Source organism: Chanodichthys erythropterus, chromosome 17 (assembly GCF_024489055.1).
Source record: "Chanodichthys erythropterus isolate Z2021 chromosome 17, ASM2448905v1, whole genome shotgun sequence".
In the NCBI taxonomy this organism is placed as follows: domain Eukaryota; kingdom Metazoa; phylum Chordata; class Actinopteri; order Cypriniformes; family Xenocyprididae; genus Chanodichthys; species Chanodichthys erythropterus.
This window is the reverse complement of record NC_090237.1, coordinates 42,280,864-42,295,613: the sequence shown is the minus strand read 5'-3', so window position 1 is coordinate 42,295,613 and position 14,750 is coordinate 42,280,864. Positions and strand designations below refer to the sequence as shown.

The window sequence follows — 14,750 nt, the reverse complement described above, 5'->3', positions numbered from 1 at the left end:
GAACAACAGCGAAAAATGGCAGATGGAGCAATAATAACTGACATGATCCATGATTACATGATATTTTTAGTGATATTTGTAAACTGTCTTTCTAAATGTTTCGTTAGCATGTTGCTAATGTACTGTTAAATGTGGTTAAAGTTACCATCAGGGTAGGTTAAATTCTGGAAATCTGGCAACCGTAAGCATGAACACAATCTGTAATGTTTTGTCTCCTTTATTCAACCAAAACAAAAAAGTGATTTCAAAAGAGTGTTTTTGGTAAAGTTTAGTCTTTTAGCCACGTTTCAGTCTCGTCTTTTTTTGTCAACGATATTGCATGTGTTGATTTAGTTATCGTTTAATGACATTGGCGTCGTCTCATCATCTAGTTTTAAGCCAAGATTTTAGCAGTCCTATAAGATCATTACTTTATAACACTGGATCTACTAAACTTGGGTCCGACATGCATGTAGACTGTCCGATGATGACATCTGTTGACTCGTGAGCTACGATGCAAGTTTCTATAGAAGAATAAATCGTCATCAGCATGCGCTAGTGGCAAATAAAAAACTGTTGAATCACACCTGGCTTTAGTCATGGAAAAAAAAGGTTGTCAACGAACATAGTCAAAATTTTTGTTTTTTATTTTTATTGACAAAGTTATTAATAGAAATACAAACACGTTAAGAAGGACTACTTTAAATACTTTCAAATGGCTACACTGTTGTCCACATTTTTGGGGTTCAGATAGGTGTAGGGAAGCTCCAAATTCTTGTTCCGCTCCTCGATGAGATCCGACAACTCCCTCAGATCCTTCTGAAACTCTTCAATGAGCCTGCAGGGGATGTCTTCATCATACAGATTTTCTGGGAAATGTCCCAGAGGGTACTATGGACAGGGTAACAAGATTGTAATCATAAATAACATGTTGATAATAAACATGTTTATATCAATGTTTAACATGCTGCGTATGACAGCACACTAATATTCTGCAAGAGTCCACTGCAACAGTTTGCTAAATGTCCTTTGTAATGTAACAGTCAGGTAATGCAAACCAGAGGAATGAAAGCAGTGTAAGTAAGACCGTGACATGTGCTCTGATGATGTACAAACTCACATGGTCTGCAGAATCCTGGCTCAGCTGTCTCAGGACAGCCATTCCATTCACCGTCGTGCTCACATCAGGAAGGGTCTCCAGAATCATGTCCTCAGTGGTCTGGCCTTTCTCCTTGGGAGGCGGCTTTCTGAGGGCACTGGGGAAGTTAGGCATCCAGCCGCCAAACTCAAACTGGGGGGAAACGAAGTGGTGAAAAATGTAACCCAAATATTCACAAATTATAATAAGAACACATAATTAACATCACTTAGGCCATGAAAAGTGGATATGGACAGGTTGTTCTTGGCATTGTGGAATACTTGCTCTAGGGGCTTGAAATATCTTGAGGTAATGTAAATAACAGACAAGAGTTAAAAATCTGTTGAGCTCAATAGCCAATCAACTGAAACCCCTCCCCTTCATGCTCCTGTTTGTTACTCATTCAAGGAGCCAGGACAACAGAGGGTTTTTTGAGCTCGGACACTGAACGGACAGCTAGAGGAATGTATGGATCAATACGCTGGATTTGAGAAAAGGCGTATAGGTTTAGGATCAGGGACTGCAGCTTTAATGGCTCTGTGTGACTGGAAGTGAATTGACTTGTACTAACTGACCTGTCCATTGTTTAGAGCGGCATGTTGGGCTGACGCAGTGAAGATCACCATGGTGACAAACTTGACGAGCTCTGTCACAGTCTGAAGAGATGATGGTATTCCTGTGAAGAAGAATGAAAGGCTGTTTCTGTGAGGAACTCAATTTGGGATGTTTATACATGCGTACGAGCACTGAAATGGGGAGTTGAGCCATAAACTACAAACTACTTTTGACCGTTGACCTGGTTCAGTTCTAGTCAATGAAACAGTTAATTACAGTGGGGTTTACAAAAGAGGTTGTGCCTCAAACATGTCTATGCTATGCTGTGAAAATACTGAGATGATCACAAAAAAGAAAAGGAAACCTTTGTTGGATTAAATGTCCTGATATGGCAACAGTTCCTTTGGAAATGCATACTCATTGGTCTAGCCCATTAAATTTCCTTTAATCTCTGCCTATTCTAGCTTATGCTGAAAGCTGTATTGTGAACACTTCTTGAGTCTATATCTATTTGCTTCTTGTATTCCTCACTTGTAAGGCACTTTGGATAAAAGCGTCTGCCAAATTAATAAATGTAAAGGTAAATAACACACCTGAGCTATCTCTTCCCAGGAAGCCATTGGTGAATATCTCACTGATCCATTGCTGCAGCTCTGTGTCCTTCTGCACGTGTGCATCACATTGATAGTAGTGTGACAAGAAAGCCGCAACAAACCTGTAAGCGACACAGTCAGATGTTTCAGGTTTACATATTTATAGCTTACCTTCTTTTTTCTTTTCTTTTTTAGATTTGCTTTGAATAAATTCCAGCTTAAGAAATAAATGCAAAGTGACTTTCAACAAATACAGTGTCAGTTATACAGGTTCATGGGTTTAATAGTTTGTAAGCACATGCTGTACTGTTGCAATATGAATCAGAAAGTGTACCAGGACATATTAGTTCAGCCCTAAAAACAGGATGTCTTAAGTAACACACACATACACATAGGTGGAGAGTAGAAAGCATACTTCTTGATGATGTTCCACAGTTTCATCCCATCATCTCTGTAGTAGTAGTTGGGTACATTCTCCAGACCTCTCTCACAGATGTTATCAGGAAGACAGAGGGCGCTATAGGTCAGGGAGGCAGTAGCATGCTTCAGCAACTTTGCCAATGACTCTCCACCTACTCCTGCATACTAAGAGTTAATGGAGAAAAGACACATGACATAAAGTTAGGTTAAGGGCTATAAACAAAGATCTGGCACCATAAACACCATTGTGAGGAGAAATTAGCTGCATTCAACAAAAAAGTGTATTGGGTTATAACTGAAGTTTGAACCTCTAGTGCCTCTTTAACAATGCTATTTGCATACCATGGTAATTGCCCCATCCTTGGATATCAGCCGATTCCGGGCCATGATGTTGATCTGGAGCGTGTATCGGATATGGGGAAAGAGGAGCTACATTAGGAAAAAAATGTAAGTAAGAGATTTGCATTCACTGACGTCATATTCTTTAAAGATAAAACTATATTAATTAAAAATTAATTAAAAAAGTGTGAGTGTGTGCAAGGTTTAGGAGTGTGTTGAGAGCATGAATTTGTTCAAAATGTTTTGGTATGCTGAAGCATTAAGAGTTCCTTTCACTGGAACTAAGGGTTCAAGCCCAACCCCTGAAGAACAACCCCACACCATAATCCCCCTCCACCAAACTTTACACTTGGCACAATGCAGTCAGGCAGGTACCCTTCTCCTGGCAACTGCCAAACCCATGCGCTGACCCCGCTCTGTGATTTTACATGGTCTACCACTTCATGGCTGAGTTGCTGTTGTTCCCAATTGCTTCCACTTTGTTATGATTCCACTAACAGTTGACCGTGGAATATTTAGTAGTGAGGAAATTTCATGAATGGACTTATTGCACATGTTACAACCTATCACGGTACCACGCTTGAATTCACTGAGCTCCTGAGAGCAACCTGTTCTTTCACAAATGTCTGTAGAAGCAGTCTGCATGCCTAGGCGCCTGATTTTATATACCTGTGGTCATGGAAGTGATTGGAACACCTGAATTCAATTATTTAGAGGAGTGTCCCAATACTTTTGGCAATATAGTGTATATTAATTAACTCATTATTCTCTCTTTCTGTGGATGTGGCATGTCTGGAACATACCCATTTTGCTAAGAGTTCACAAAATCAAACCAACTCATTCACGAGACAGATTCAATACCTTGTAGAGAGGGTGTGTAGGCGGAAGATTGCGCAACGTCGCCACGGTGAACACCTCTGCCAGCAGGTGAGTTCTCAGCAGGTGAAAGTCGATCTCATGAACGGCAAACTCTGCATTTCGGACAAAGATCTTGGCCAGCTTCCAGTCTGCCTTTGAATCCGTTGGGAGGAAGATGGGATTCTCTTTGCTGGGCTTTTGCTTTAACTGTGCAGATTAAATTTGAACATGCAAGAAAATTTTACAAACAGTTTCTGCGGAAACCTAAGTTATGATTTTTCTCCCTTTAAGAAAATGACAAAGGATTTCCATGGCATATGTCATAATTACTCTATGAAGACATTGACATGTTCAGACAATATTGCCTACTCATCAGTTGTACATTACATATCACCTTTCCATAGTTTCTTTTTAATAAGTAGATTGTTTACCTAATCTTTCAAGATTATTCATCTAAATTTGATTTTTAATAATGCCCCCCCTGAAATTTGGTGCCTATGTCTCCCAGGTCCTCTTTCAGTCAAAGCACTTCGACGTCACCCTGTATGGGATATTGCTTCTTGAGCATTTATCAGCTGAAGCAAATTCTTATCCCACTACATCTGCATCAGTCAGCTTTAAAGTCATCCTCCTGCAGCTGGCCAGAAAAGCTAGATGTTAGCCCAGCTCTTTCCTCAGCCGGAGGCAGAAGCTTCTCTTCTCTGTCTCCTCAGCATGGTCTATAGGGGCCTTCCTCTGCCTTACTCCTGCTACCCCCATGCCTCTCAGGAAACAAGCTGCTGATGCACCAATGAAGCCACAACACCCTACCAGTACTGGATCTTGTTTTCAGTCCCTAGTGGCGGGCTCTCCCCTTTTGAGCACACTCAGGGTGGGGAATGCATTGCCTGCTCCTTCTACAACAGACTAAGTGTGGCAGTCTGATGAGGAGGTATGACACCTACAAATCTCCATTCTGTGCCTCTCCAACATCTCTTCTGGTCTGCGCAGGACCTGTGCCATAAATCTCCCATACAGGTTGATGTCAAAGTGTTTTGAACGATCTCTTTGATCTCTGAGGGAGAACACAAGACGTCAACCCCCATCTGCCTCAGTGCTCACGATTGATGAAGTGCAGGACAGAGGCAGAACCAGTGGTGTGTACCAGCTTTGAAGCAGACTGACGTGGCCGAGAGCATCAGCACACTGTTACTTCACAGCAGGATTAGAATTGGCTTCAGCAGGGACATGCTCAAGGAGCGATATCTCATACAAGTTTGACATCACGTGTTCTCCCTCAGAGAACTGAGCATGTATTCATAACCCATATATTTCTGCTCTGACTTGCTTAGTTGAAAAAAATGGGAAATTACACAGTTTTCTTTAAGAGCCAATATTATTTACCAGTTTTCACTGTAAAGCTGCTTTGACACAATCTGCATTGTAAAAACTTCAAATTCAAGATATTCACCTGTATGGCGATGGGCAGCATCATGCCATGGGGGTTACAGTGCAGCAGGACCAGGGGAGCCGTGAGGTACTGCTGCCTGTCATTGACTACATTTCCCAACAGCCCGTCCAACATCTTATAGTCAGACAGGAAGATGTTCCCTTTCTGGGTGTGGGGGTAGATCATACCAAATAATGAAGAAACACAGAAAATTAGACACAACCAGACCCAGTAATTCCAAGTCATGCCAGTAGCAAGTAGTGTACCTTCATCTCCTGCTTCAAGCTGCTCCCTCTTAGGGAGTCTTTGACCATGTCGTCTGTGACGGGGAAATTCTCAGGCAGCTTTGAGCAGCGCTGGATCATCATGGGATTGAGGCCATTCAGAAACTGGTAGCCAAAGAACTCATCCTCATCCCAGTGCTCCTGAATGTATTCTGCAAAGCATGCTATATCAGACCATATGCTGCAGTACAGACAGTACTTTACTTGTAATACAGTCATTTTGAACAGTTCAGTTAAAGATGATTACCAATGGTTTTCCCTCTGTTTTCACAAAGAATTACTTCCAGTTGGCTCATGCTTTCCCACGATCTTCTGCTGTCAGCTAATCCAGTTAGTTTCAGAGCAGCTAACCTACACACACAGAATACACAGGGACACAGTTAAAACATTAATAGTGGAACTAACCTTGATATACAACCTATGATTTACAGCTTTAGTTGTGAGCATTTTTGTACTTACTATTAGATATTATATTATTACTGTTTTCAATAAGAAAAAAGTTATTTTGTGAATGCCATCCACTTAAATGCAAAATATACTGAATGTAAATGGATCCTGTTTTTAAATCACCACAGTTAAAGGAACACTCCACTTTTTTTGAAAATAGGCTCATTTTCCAACTCCCCTAGAGTTAAACAGTTGAGTTTTACCATTTTCGAATCCATTCAGCCGATCTCCGGGTCTGGCAGTACCACTTTTAGCATAGCTTAGCATAGTTCATTGAATCTGATTAGACCGTTAGCATCTCGTTAAAAAAATGACCAAAGAATTTCAATATCTTAAAACTTGACTCTTCTGTAGTTACATCATGTACTAAGACCGACGGAAAATGAAAAGTTGATGAAAAGCAGGAAAATACCAAAATGGACGAAATTCATTGCCTTTCAAGTGGAAGTACAGAAATAGAGTAACTCATAGCCAGTGAATAACAACATTAGTAACCTTAAGGCTTCTAGAGTGTGAACCAAAGAAGGTCACTTACTGTTTTCCAGCATTGAAGTTAAACTCTGTTTCCTTTGTGAAAGAGAATCGGACTTCAGCTGGCAGAGCAAGGGCAGTGTCGTAATCGATAACTTGGGGTGTGCCCTCAGCATACAAGCGCCACCTGGGAGTGGAAAATTCAAATGTGAATTCAATGGAATTTATTTTACTATAACACAGACACTTGTGTTGGTGTGCTGCCCACAAACCTAAATAACTTTTGTTGCTCTTCTAGCTGCCTCGTCCTTTGTCTTTGGGCTATTGGGTTGATGTCCTGGAACACGAGTGAAGCTGGAATGCAAATGCCAACATTAATTCACAATCTGAACTTGTTTGTTTGCAAAACAAATGTAGGCTATATTTTGTATGTATCATTATTTGATCATAGGATGATGACTTGCATTTATGAGAACACATATGTATAATGACATTGGTATTACAACGTAAACATTTCATGAGTCCTCATATTTGAAATAGCTTTAAAAACATACTGAATGTTTTATTAAAACTGCAGACAGTTTCCTGTGAGGGGTAGGTTTAGGAGTAGTGTAGGGGGAGAGAATGTACAGTGTGTACTGTATAAAAAACATTTGATAGCAAAACAAACCTGAGTGTGTGTGTGTGTGTGTTTACTTTCAAGTGCACTGGTAAATGAGAATTTTGCCCATGGCCTTAATTGAAAGCGCCTACCTTTAGCAGGTCTTAAAACGAGCCTCTCGTTGCTGTCAAGCCAGCTGTAGCACGGAAACAAAATCTCGTCGCCTTCGGGCGTGTTGACCAAGATCTTATCGCAGAACCACTGGTTGTGAAGAAGACCCATAAACGGCTTGGAGTAGATCTCGACAGATACGAGCTCTCCCAGGGACGCCTTACAGTGTATCTTAAATGCTCGCTCCTGCACAGACATGTTCATTAGGGTTTATTAGAGCCAATATAGGTAAAATACAAATAATAATAATACAGAGTTGGAGGAGCCATGTGGTTCCTTGACACCATTTTCCAGATTTTTTTTCTTGCAAATTTGTGACTTTATAATCACATAATATTCAAGTTGGTTTAATTGGGCACACTTACCGATCCTTGCCGAAACCCCTGAAGGTGGTTCAGATTCTGTTCCTCAGTCTCGGCCTCAGTACCACGCAGCTGGATGTAGATGAGGCTAGTGGTGCCCGCCAAGAGCCGCTTTCCTGTGTGCGCCGTCACTGTGTAGATCATCATGGCTGTCCTGCAGAGACATGAAAATCAGGATTTGGTGACGCTGTCACCTGATGGAGGATCTGGTGAAGCTGGCAGCAATCAAAACATTGATTTTGAAGATATGTTGGAGATCACAAATGGGCTCATATTCACGACCTCAAACATATATATTCTCAAAACTGTCATTTGCTGAATTTACTGGGAAATGAGCTCTGGTGAGGACAGTGATGATGGTATAAAACATCTGCTCAAAATGAACCCTTCCAAGCTCCAAAATGAAACAAAATATGCTTTATTTTATTCTTCTGTAATGCTTACTCTAATATTAGGGGAGTTTTATATTATTGCAGCAGGTGGAGAACCATCCTTGTTAGATATAGATCCGGGTCGCTAAAGACCCAAATATGAAAAATGATTGGCAAAATATTGATGCATTTAAGGTTTAAAAAGTCAGTGTTGGACGATAAATGTTAACAAGAACAGTAGGAACTGGGAAATTAATCTGTAAAACAATGTACTCAAATGAAGGGAATTCAGGGACACTTACATGCAACACTTTTCACTTCTTGTTGTAAATGACTGCAAGACCTCCTGAAGTACATTTCAACATTTTCAGTTTGCTCAAATGTGTTCAAAAGTGAAAGGGTCACTACTGGTCATGTGAATGTAACTATATAGACAAACATGTACACACACTCTTCCCTAACCCTGATTTAACCCTAAATGACAGTGAATAATGAATAGCACAGCAGCACCTAACCCTGGCTGTAAGCATGTGTGAAAACACCATTTGACCAATTCATCAAATTTAATTCATTTAGTTTGCTAGATTTGTAACCAGAATGACAAAGTTTGAATATAAAAATACAGCCAAATAAAAATCCAACAAGACTTACTTTAAACTTACAAAGAAGAAACTGTTAGTATGGATATCAACCTTTAATATAATGAGCTAAATGTTTAATTAAGATTATGATTTGGGTAATTTTACATACATTTGTATCTACATTTAACAAAAAAACTATATAATACAGTAATTTTCTTGTATTAAAAAAAATCAATTTTTCATTAATAATAAAATAAAAAAAGTTGATTTACAGATACCGTTTGTAATTTTACATGAATTTGTAATTTAAGAAAACAGAAAAAAATACTATATAAATAATGCAGTAATTTTCCTGTATAAAAAAGAGAATTACTGTATTTTGTCAAATAATCCTTAAAAGATTATTTTACAGATTTGTAATTTTACAGAGTTTTGAATATAATTTACAGCAACAGAAAACTACTGTAAAAAAAAAGGTCAAGTTATTTTCCATAAAACCAGGATTTTTTAGAGTGTGTGAACTCACCTCGTCTGTCCTCGTCTCTTCGTGACACAAAAGTTTTTGATCCTGAAGGGTTCACAGGTGGTCTTATACTCTGGGGACGGGCTGGGACGATTGTTTTCTGGGGGTCTGATGTGCTTCCTGTGCCCAAACCCGTTTGATGGAGCTGCTTGCTTGGTTTCAAACCTGTTTGATGGTTTCAGTTCAAACCCCACCTTTATCAAACAGGACCGTCCACACTGTTGAGTTTGGAGCTCTGTTGAGTTGATGGACAAATTACAGTATTTCTCATTGTTTATACAGGAAAATGTAACTGTAATTTGTAAAGAAAGTCTTCTTAATTTTATATTTTGGTGTATTTTTGCATTCAAAGTCAGTAATTCTGGATCCAAAAATAGCAATCTTTTTTCATTACACCAAACAATGCATCGTGTGTTTAAAGAGCTCTCCAGGTCGAGACTCTCAGCCCACACACCAGTGGATCCAAATTGCCATATATATATATATATATATATATATAATATCTGTATGGTGGAATGTCTGTATGGTGGAAACACCTTGCTGTGAGGTGACCGTATTAAAGTCCCTGTAAAGCAATATTAATGTGTTCAGTATAACAATATAACATATGTGACATATTCAATATGTGTTCTGAGTTTGTCACTCCACAGAAAAACGTGTTATTAACCACCCAGCCAAATTTGAATGATTAAAAAACACCAAGTAAATGTGTTACGAGTGTTAGGAGATTTCAGGTTTCAGTGGGCGGAGCGTACATGAATATTCATGAGTTTCCCGGACATTCACGTGGAGCTGAGAAATTTAGTTCAGCTTCTCCTTGTATGCATTAATGGATTTCTAAATATAGTTTCAGCACAGACTTATGCCTAAACTACAATATTTTTTTAGTGACACTGGGCTAAACTTAAATGAATATTCACGAGTTTCCTGTTTTGTGTTGAAGTGACTCTGAAAATGTTATATGTGATTGCCAGAGGTGTCATTAGGATTCGCTAAACGAGCCAATAGCATTTTAAGTAGCCTATGTTTGTTGTTTCTGTTTTACCTTGAGTCTAAAGCATATAGTTTTAAAAGTTTGCCGAAATGTATGGTAGTATTAATTGTGAACTCCTGTGGTGGTAAAACTCAACTGTTTAACTCTAGGGGAGTTCGAAAATGAGCATTTTCAAAAAAAAAGTGGAGTGTTTTTTTTAATGATGACATGATCAGAAATGAGCATTTCAGCTTCTTGACAGCCAAACCTTCCCCAGAGTTGAGAATGGTGGATCTGAATGACAGGAAACACATGCAGGACATGGACAGTCGTTGAAGACTGCATGTTAAACAACAAAAGCACGCGTCCAAAATATGTGTCGTTCTGAAAAACAATCCACTGCACAACTGTGGTGCGAACAAGACTGGTGTTTCAACACAAAGGAGAGAGCGAGCGCTGCTATTGAAGCTACTTTTGAGCCGTTTCTCGATGACGATCAAACACGAGCCTCGTTCTGTGTTTCTGTATGGGGAAATATAATGATTCAGAAATGACTGTATGGAAGCAAAATTGGGAATGGACACGTTCTGCGGGAGATTGGGAGCTGCCATGTTTTTACACATATTTTGTGCATGTTCATAAACAATTATCATTTTGTTCATGTTTTCAGTTCAGTTTATCATGTTCTTATTGCTCACTGTCATACTGTTGATCTTTTCCTGATTGTTTTTTATGCTTTATTGCCTTTTCTGTATAATTTAGAAAAGATTCATCTCATTTTAAAGTGGTTTTGTTGAATCTGCTTTGCATTTGGCCATCAGCGGCCCTGTTAAAGGCCCACTGAAGAGTGTTGGAATGTGTTGATGTAATGTAATATATATATATATATATATATATATATATAAAATCAAACAGCTCCGCCCCTTTTTTAAAAATAGCCAATAGCGTTTCATTTGTTGCAGCTTGGCCAGAGCCATTATACCTCAGTTTCCTTCTAATCTCCAAGCGTTTCTCCTCGTAATGTCCTTTATATCACTTAAATATGTTATCTTTCTTTCCAGTCATGTGAATGCTTCACTGTGTATGTCAGAATGTTTGAACCCTGATCATTACAGGTATATGAAGCCCATTTACTAACATTTTAAATATACAGTATAAGCCTGTAGACTATATGAAAGTATAAACAGTATAAAAACAATAAAATAACAGCACAATTTACTTGCCTTAAACAACTCAGTAGGTATTATTATTAGTATTATAATTATAGTTGTTGAATTTATTGCCACACTTTCATATGCAAATTATATTAACAGAAAACGAAACACATTTTTAGCGTCATCAGGCTTTTATTTGTGCTTAAAGGTGCAGTTCACCCAAAAATGAAAATTCTGTCAATCATTTAATCACCCTCACCACTTTGGGCCACCATTGATTTCCATAGTATTTTGTTTTACCTGCTATGGGAGTCAATGGTGCCTCAAAGCAGCCTGGTTACAAACTTTCTTCAAAATCTCTTTGTTCAACAGAACAACTTGAGGGTGAATAAATGACTTTTCATTTCTGGGTGAACTATGAAACAACGGCGCTGTAAATTTGCCCTGCCACAAGATGGCATTCTTTTAAACCTTTCTCGAAACATTTAGAGAAAAAGCTTCAAAAATTTAAGAGGCTTCATTTTGTTTTTTTGCAAATGTTTCAGTTAAATTTAGCTGTTTTGGAGAGTGTTTACTTAATTTAAGCCCGTTTTAAAATGTGGACTATCTTTAATGTCGTTGTTCATGTGTGGAAACAAAGTGACTAAACGAAACTAGCCCGTCAGATTTCTTCTCATCGTTTGGGATCGTGTGCGATTAAATCAAATTCTCTCATTACAAGTTACAATAATCTAGTGTTGAGAAACAATGACTATGTGTAAAAAAAATTAAATAAATAATAATAATGAAAGAGAGATGTCAGGTTTTGTTTACAGGTGTGGTGATGCTGATTTTGTTTTATTTCATTTATTTGATTAAAAATACAAAATCGTATCATATTGCTGAATGCTGAAAATTCAGCTTTGGTCACAGGAATAAATTAATCTTTACTATATATTCACATAGAAAACAGCTGATGAAATTTTTTATAGTTTTTTTTTTTTTTTAATCAAATAAATGCAGCTTTGGTGAGCAGAAGAGACTTCTTTTAAAAACAGTAAAAATCATACCAATACCAAACGTTTTAATGGCAATGTAGGTTTAAACATTACAATTGGTAGAATTTTACTGAACTACTACTGCTGCTACTACCACCATTTTTAGAAAACACAGATGGACAAGAAGTCCATCGCCAGGATGAATCTGATGATGAGCATAACTCTGAAATGAACACAAACGGTTTGGATTTGAAGTCAGAAAGGTCCAAAACATTTCAGTATTGCAATAAAATTGGAGAGTTGGGAAATAGCAAATCCTCTTCACCTGAATGCCACCGGTAGTGTCAGACCAAGAGAGTCTCTTCTATGCTCTTATGTTGACAGGAATGGGAAAAACAAGCCATCACTTCCTGTGAGTGTGAGCTCATAACAAATCAGCACTCAATTCATACCTTGACATATTGGCTATCGGAAACATTAAGGGCCCTTCATCAAATAACATCAAGTGGAGACTGACTTCAGCTGGACTAATGCAAGTGTTCTTCTGGCATTTAATCATCTCTGTCTCTACAGAGAGCACAGCAAACACAGCAAACAGTGCTGATCGTCCATTCACAGTCCTGCTTCTTTGCTCTTCACACATTATACAGACCGTGTGCCAGGCATTTTCCAGAAAGACGGACAACAAGGCTTTAAGAGTACACCACCTGCTGCTGCACCTTGCTGTTGAACAGCACACATCTAGAGGAGGCAACGGCTGTATGGGAAGATATGTGTGTGCTGTTAACATCGTCAGAGGAAACTGATGTGCTGAATGCAGCCAAAGCTTCCCTGGACCTCAAATTAATGAAGACCTCCATAAACATCCACAAACTGCAACCTGTGTGTGGAAAATCACCATTCACAGCAGTGTTTAGTGCGGTTTAGGAAAGGGCCAAGAGCCTAAACCTCAGTAGCAGCACAGGGGGATAAAATATCTTATTTTATATATCTTAATGATCCATATCCTAACCAACAGCAACATGAGTATTTTCCCCTTACTTCTAGGGATCTTAGCTGGTTTTCCGAAATCAGCACAGCTGCATCCAGCCAACAATCCAAAACCAGGGAAACAAACTGCCATGTGGAGGAGTGGTTCTGGATTTACAAATACAGCATCCTTCAAACTAAAACGTTCCTGCGTCCTGCTGACTTCATCCACAAAATGCATGGATCCCCACAAGGCAGATTCAGAGAGCACATCATTAACAACAGTCTGTCACTGCCTTTGTGATCCACAACCAAAAGAAAACTTCTTCAGCCAGAAGGAAGACTGGGCAAAAAAATCTCGAAACGAAGGACAGCATACTTTGACCCAGCTCATGTACTGCTACAGCCATCACGTCCAGAGGGCTTTTACAGAAAAGACACAGGAAAAGTGAGGATTAAACTCCAAAACCTGACTTGAGTTAATCTAACAAATGAGTTGGGGCTAAAGCGCTTTCATAAAAGGTAATTTAAGTTCATACAGTCCCACTTAATTGATCCAGTTTTACCTAGTCAAGATAATTGTGTGTGCACTTTGGATCATGGATCAAATAGATCAAACATGGCAAAAATCAAAGAGAGAGTAGTGATGTTCAGCGCTACAGAGCACACTATAAAAAACAATTAGTAAAATGTATTTAATTTTGCTTTTTTTCTTAAGTTTTTGCATATTATTATTATGTAAATTTCAAATATGGAATTAAGTAACTCTACTTAAGTAAAATTAACAAAGAAAATAAGTAATTTTAACTTGGCCAGCAAAAGGTTGATTAATTTCTACTTTGTTGAAGTTTCTTTTGTGATACATTTTACTTAATATAACGCTGAATTAAGCCATGTTTTTAAAGTCTCTGCTTTACTCAGAAACATCTAAGTAAAAACATCTATTGAACTAATGTAGACGCCATCTCACTATGTTAGAAGCAACACAACACTTGAACACAGAGAACTGAGTACTTGGTACACGATACACAATGACGGTAACATTCGATGGATCGTTTTGAGTGTGAATGTGCCATTTTGAGTAAATATCACAAAATGGCAAGTTACTAAACATAAACACAAAAGCAAAGATAAAACAGTGTAAAAACAGCGAAAAACTGACCTCATTAATTATTCAAGGCCCAGTGCATGATGGGAACACCATTATCAGAAAAGTTGAGTAGTTTTACTTAATTTTATAATGGTGATATTTACACTACAAACTTAAATTGAGTACTAATATAGAATTTACTTTAATTCTTGAACTAACTTTTTCGTATAAAAATTACATTTGTTTTTTCTGTAGTATTTACTTCACCATAAAATCATTTTTACAGTGCAGCGTCTGTTATTAGAAACGTGTAATAAATGAAAAAGGCAATATTGCAGCAATAAATAAAACGAGAGAGAAAGGCTATAAGTATATAGGCTATATAACTGCTTAAACATATCTGGTTTGATGCCATAAATGTCTGATTTCATGATGTTTATTAGATGCAGCTCCAGAAAGAAGAGT

At 38.3% G+C, this 14,750-nt stretch overlaps 1 protein-coding gene across 1 annotated transcript; it reads right to left on the bottom strand.

Moving 5' to 3' along the window:
• Positions 1-690: 690 nt before the first annotated feature.
• Positions 691-13,436, bottom strand: LOC137004278 (polyunsaturated fatty acid lipoxygenase ALOX8-like). The gene is made up of 16 exons (XM_067364460.1): positions 13,268-13,436; positions 9,126-9,357; positions 7,651-7,801; positions 7,267-7,471; positions 6,786-6,867; positions 6,578-6,700; positions 5,843-5,946; positions 5,578-5,747; positions 5,333-5,476; positions 3,886-4,089; positions 3,028-3,114; positions 2,681-2,850; positions 2,266-2,387; positions 1,693-1,793; positions 1,100-1,270; positions 691-870 (listed from the first exon to the last, which is right to left on the bottom strand). The coding sequence occupies exons 1-16, from the start codon at positions 13,434-13,436 to the stop codon at positions 691-693; spliced, it is 2,415 nt and encodes an 804-aa protein (XP_067220561.1).
• Between the last annotated feature and the right edge of the window lie 1,314 nt (positions 13,437-14,750).

Excerpts from the sequence above, each read along its gene's own strand:
- LOC137004278 (XM_067364460.1), bottom strand. The coding sequence starts at position 13,436 with ATGCATTTTGTGGATGAAGTCAGCAGGACGCAGGAACGTTTTAGTTTG. Across the intron at positions 7,472-7,650 it reads AGGGGTTTCGGCAAGGATCG|GAGCGAGCATTTAAGATACA; the intron begins GTAAGTGTGCCC and ends ATGTCTGTGCAG. Across the intron at positions 1,794-2,265 it reads CCTGGGAAGAGATAGCTCAG|GAATACCATCATCTCTTCAG; the intron begins GTGTGTTATTTA and ends TCTTCTTCACAG.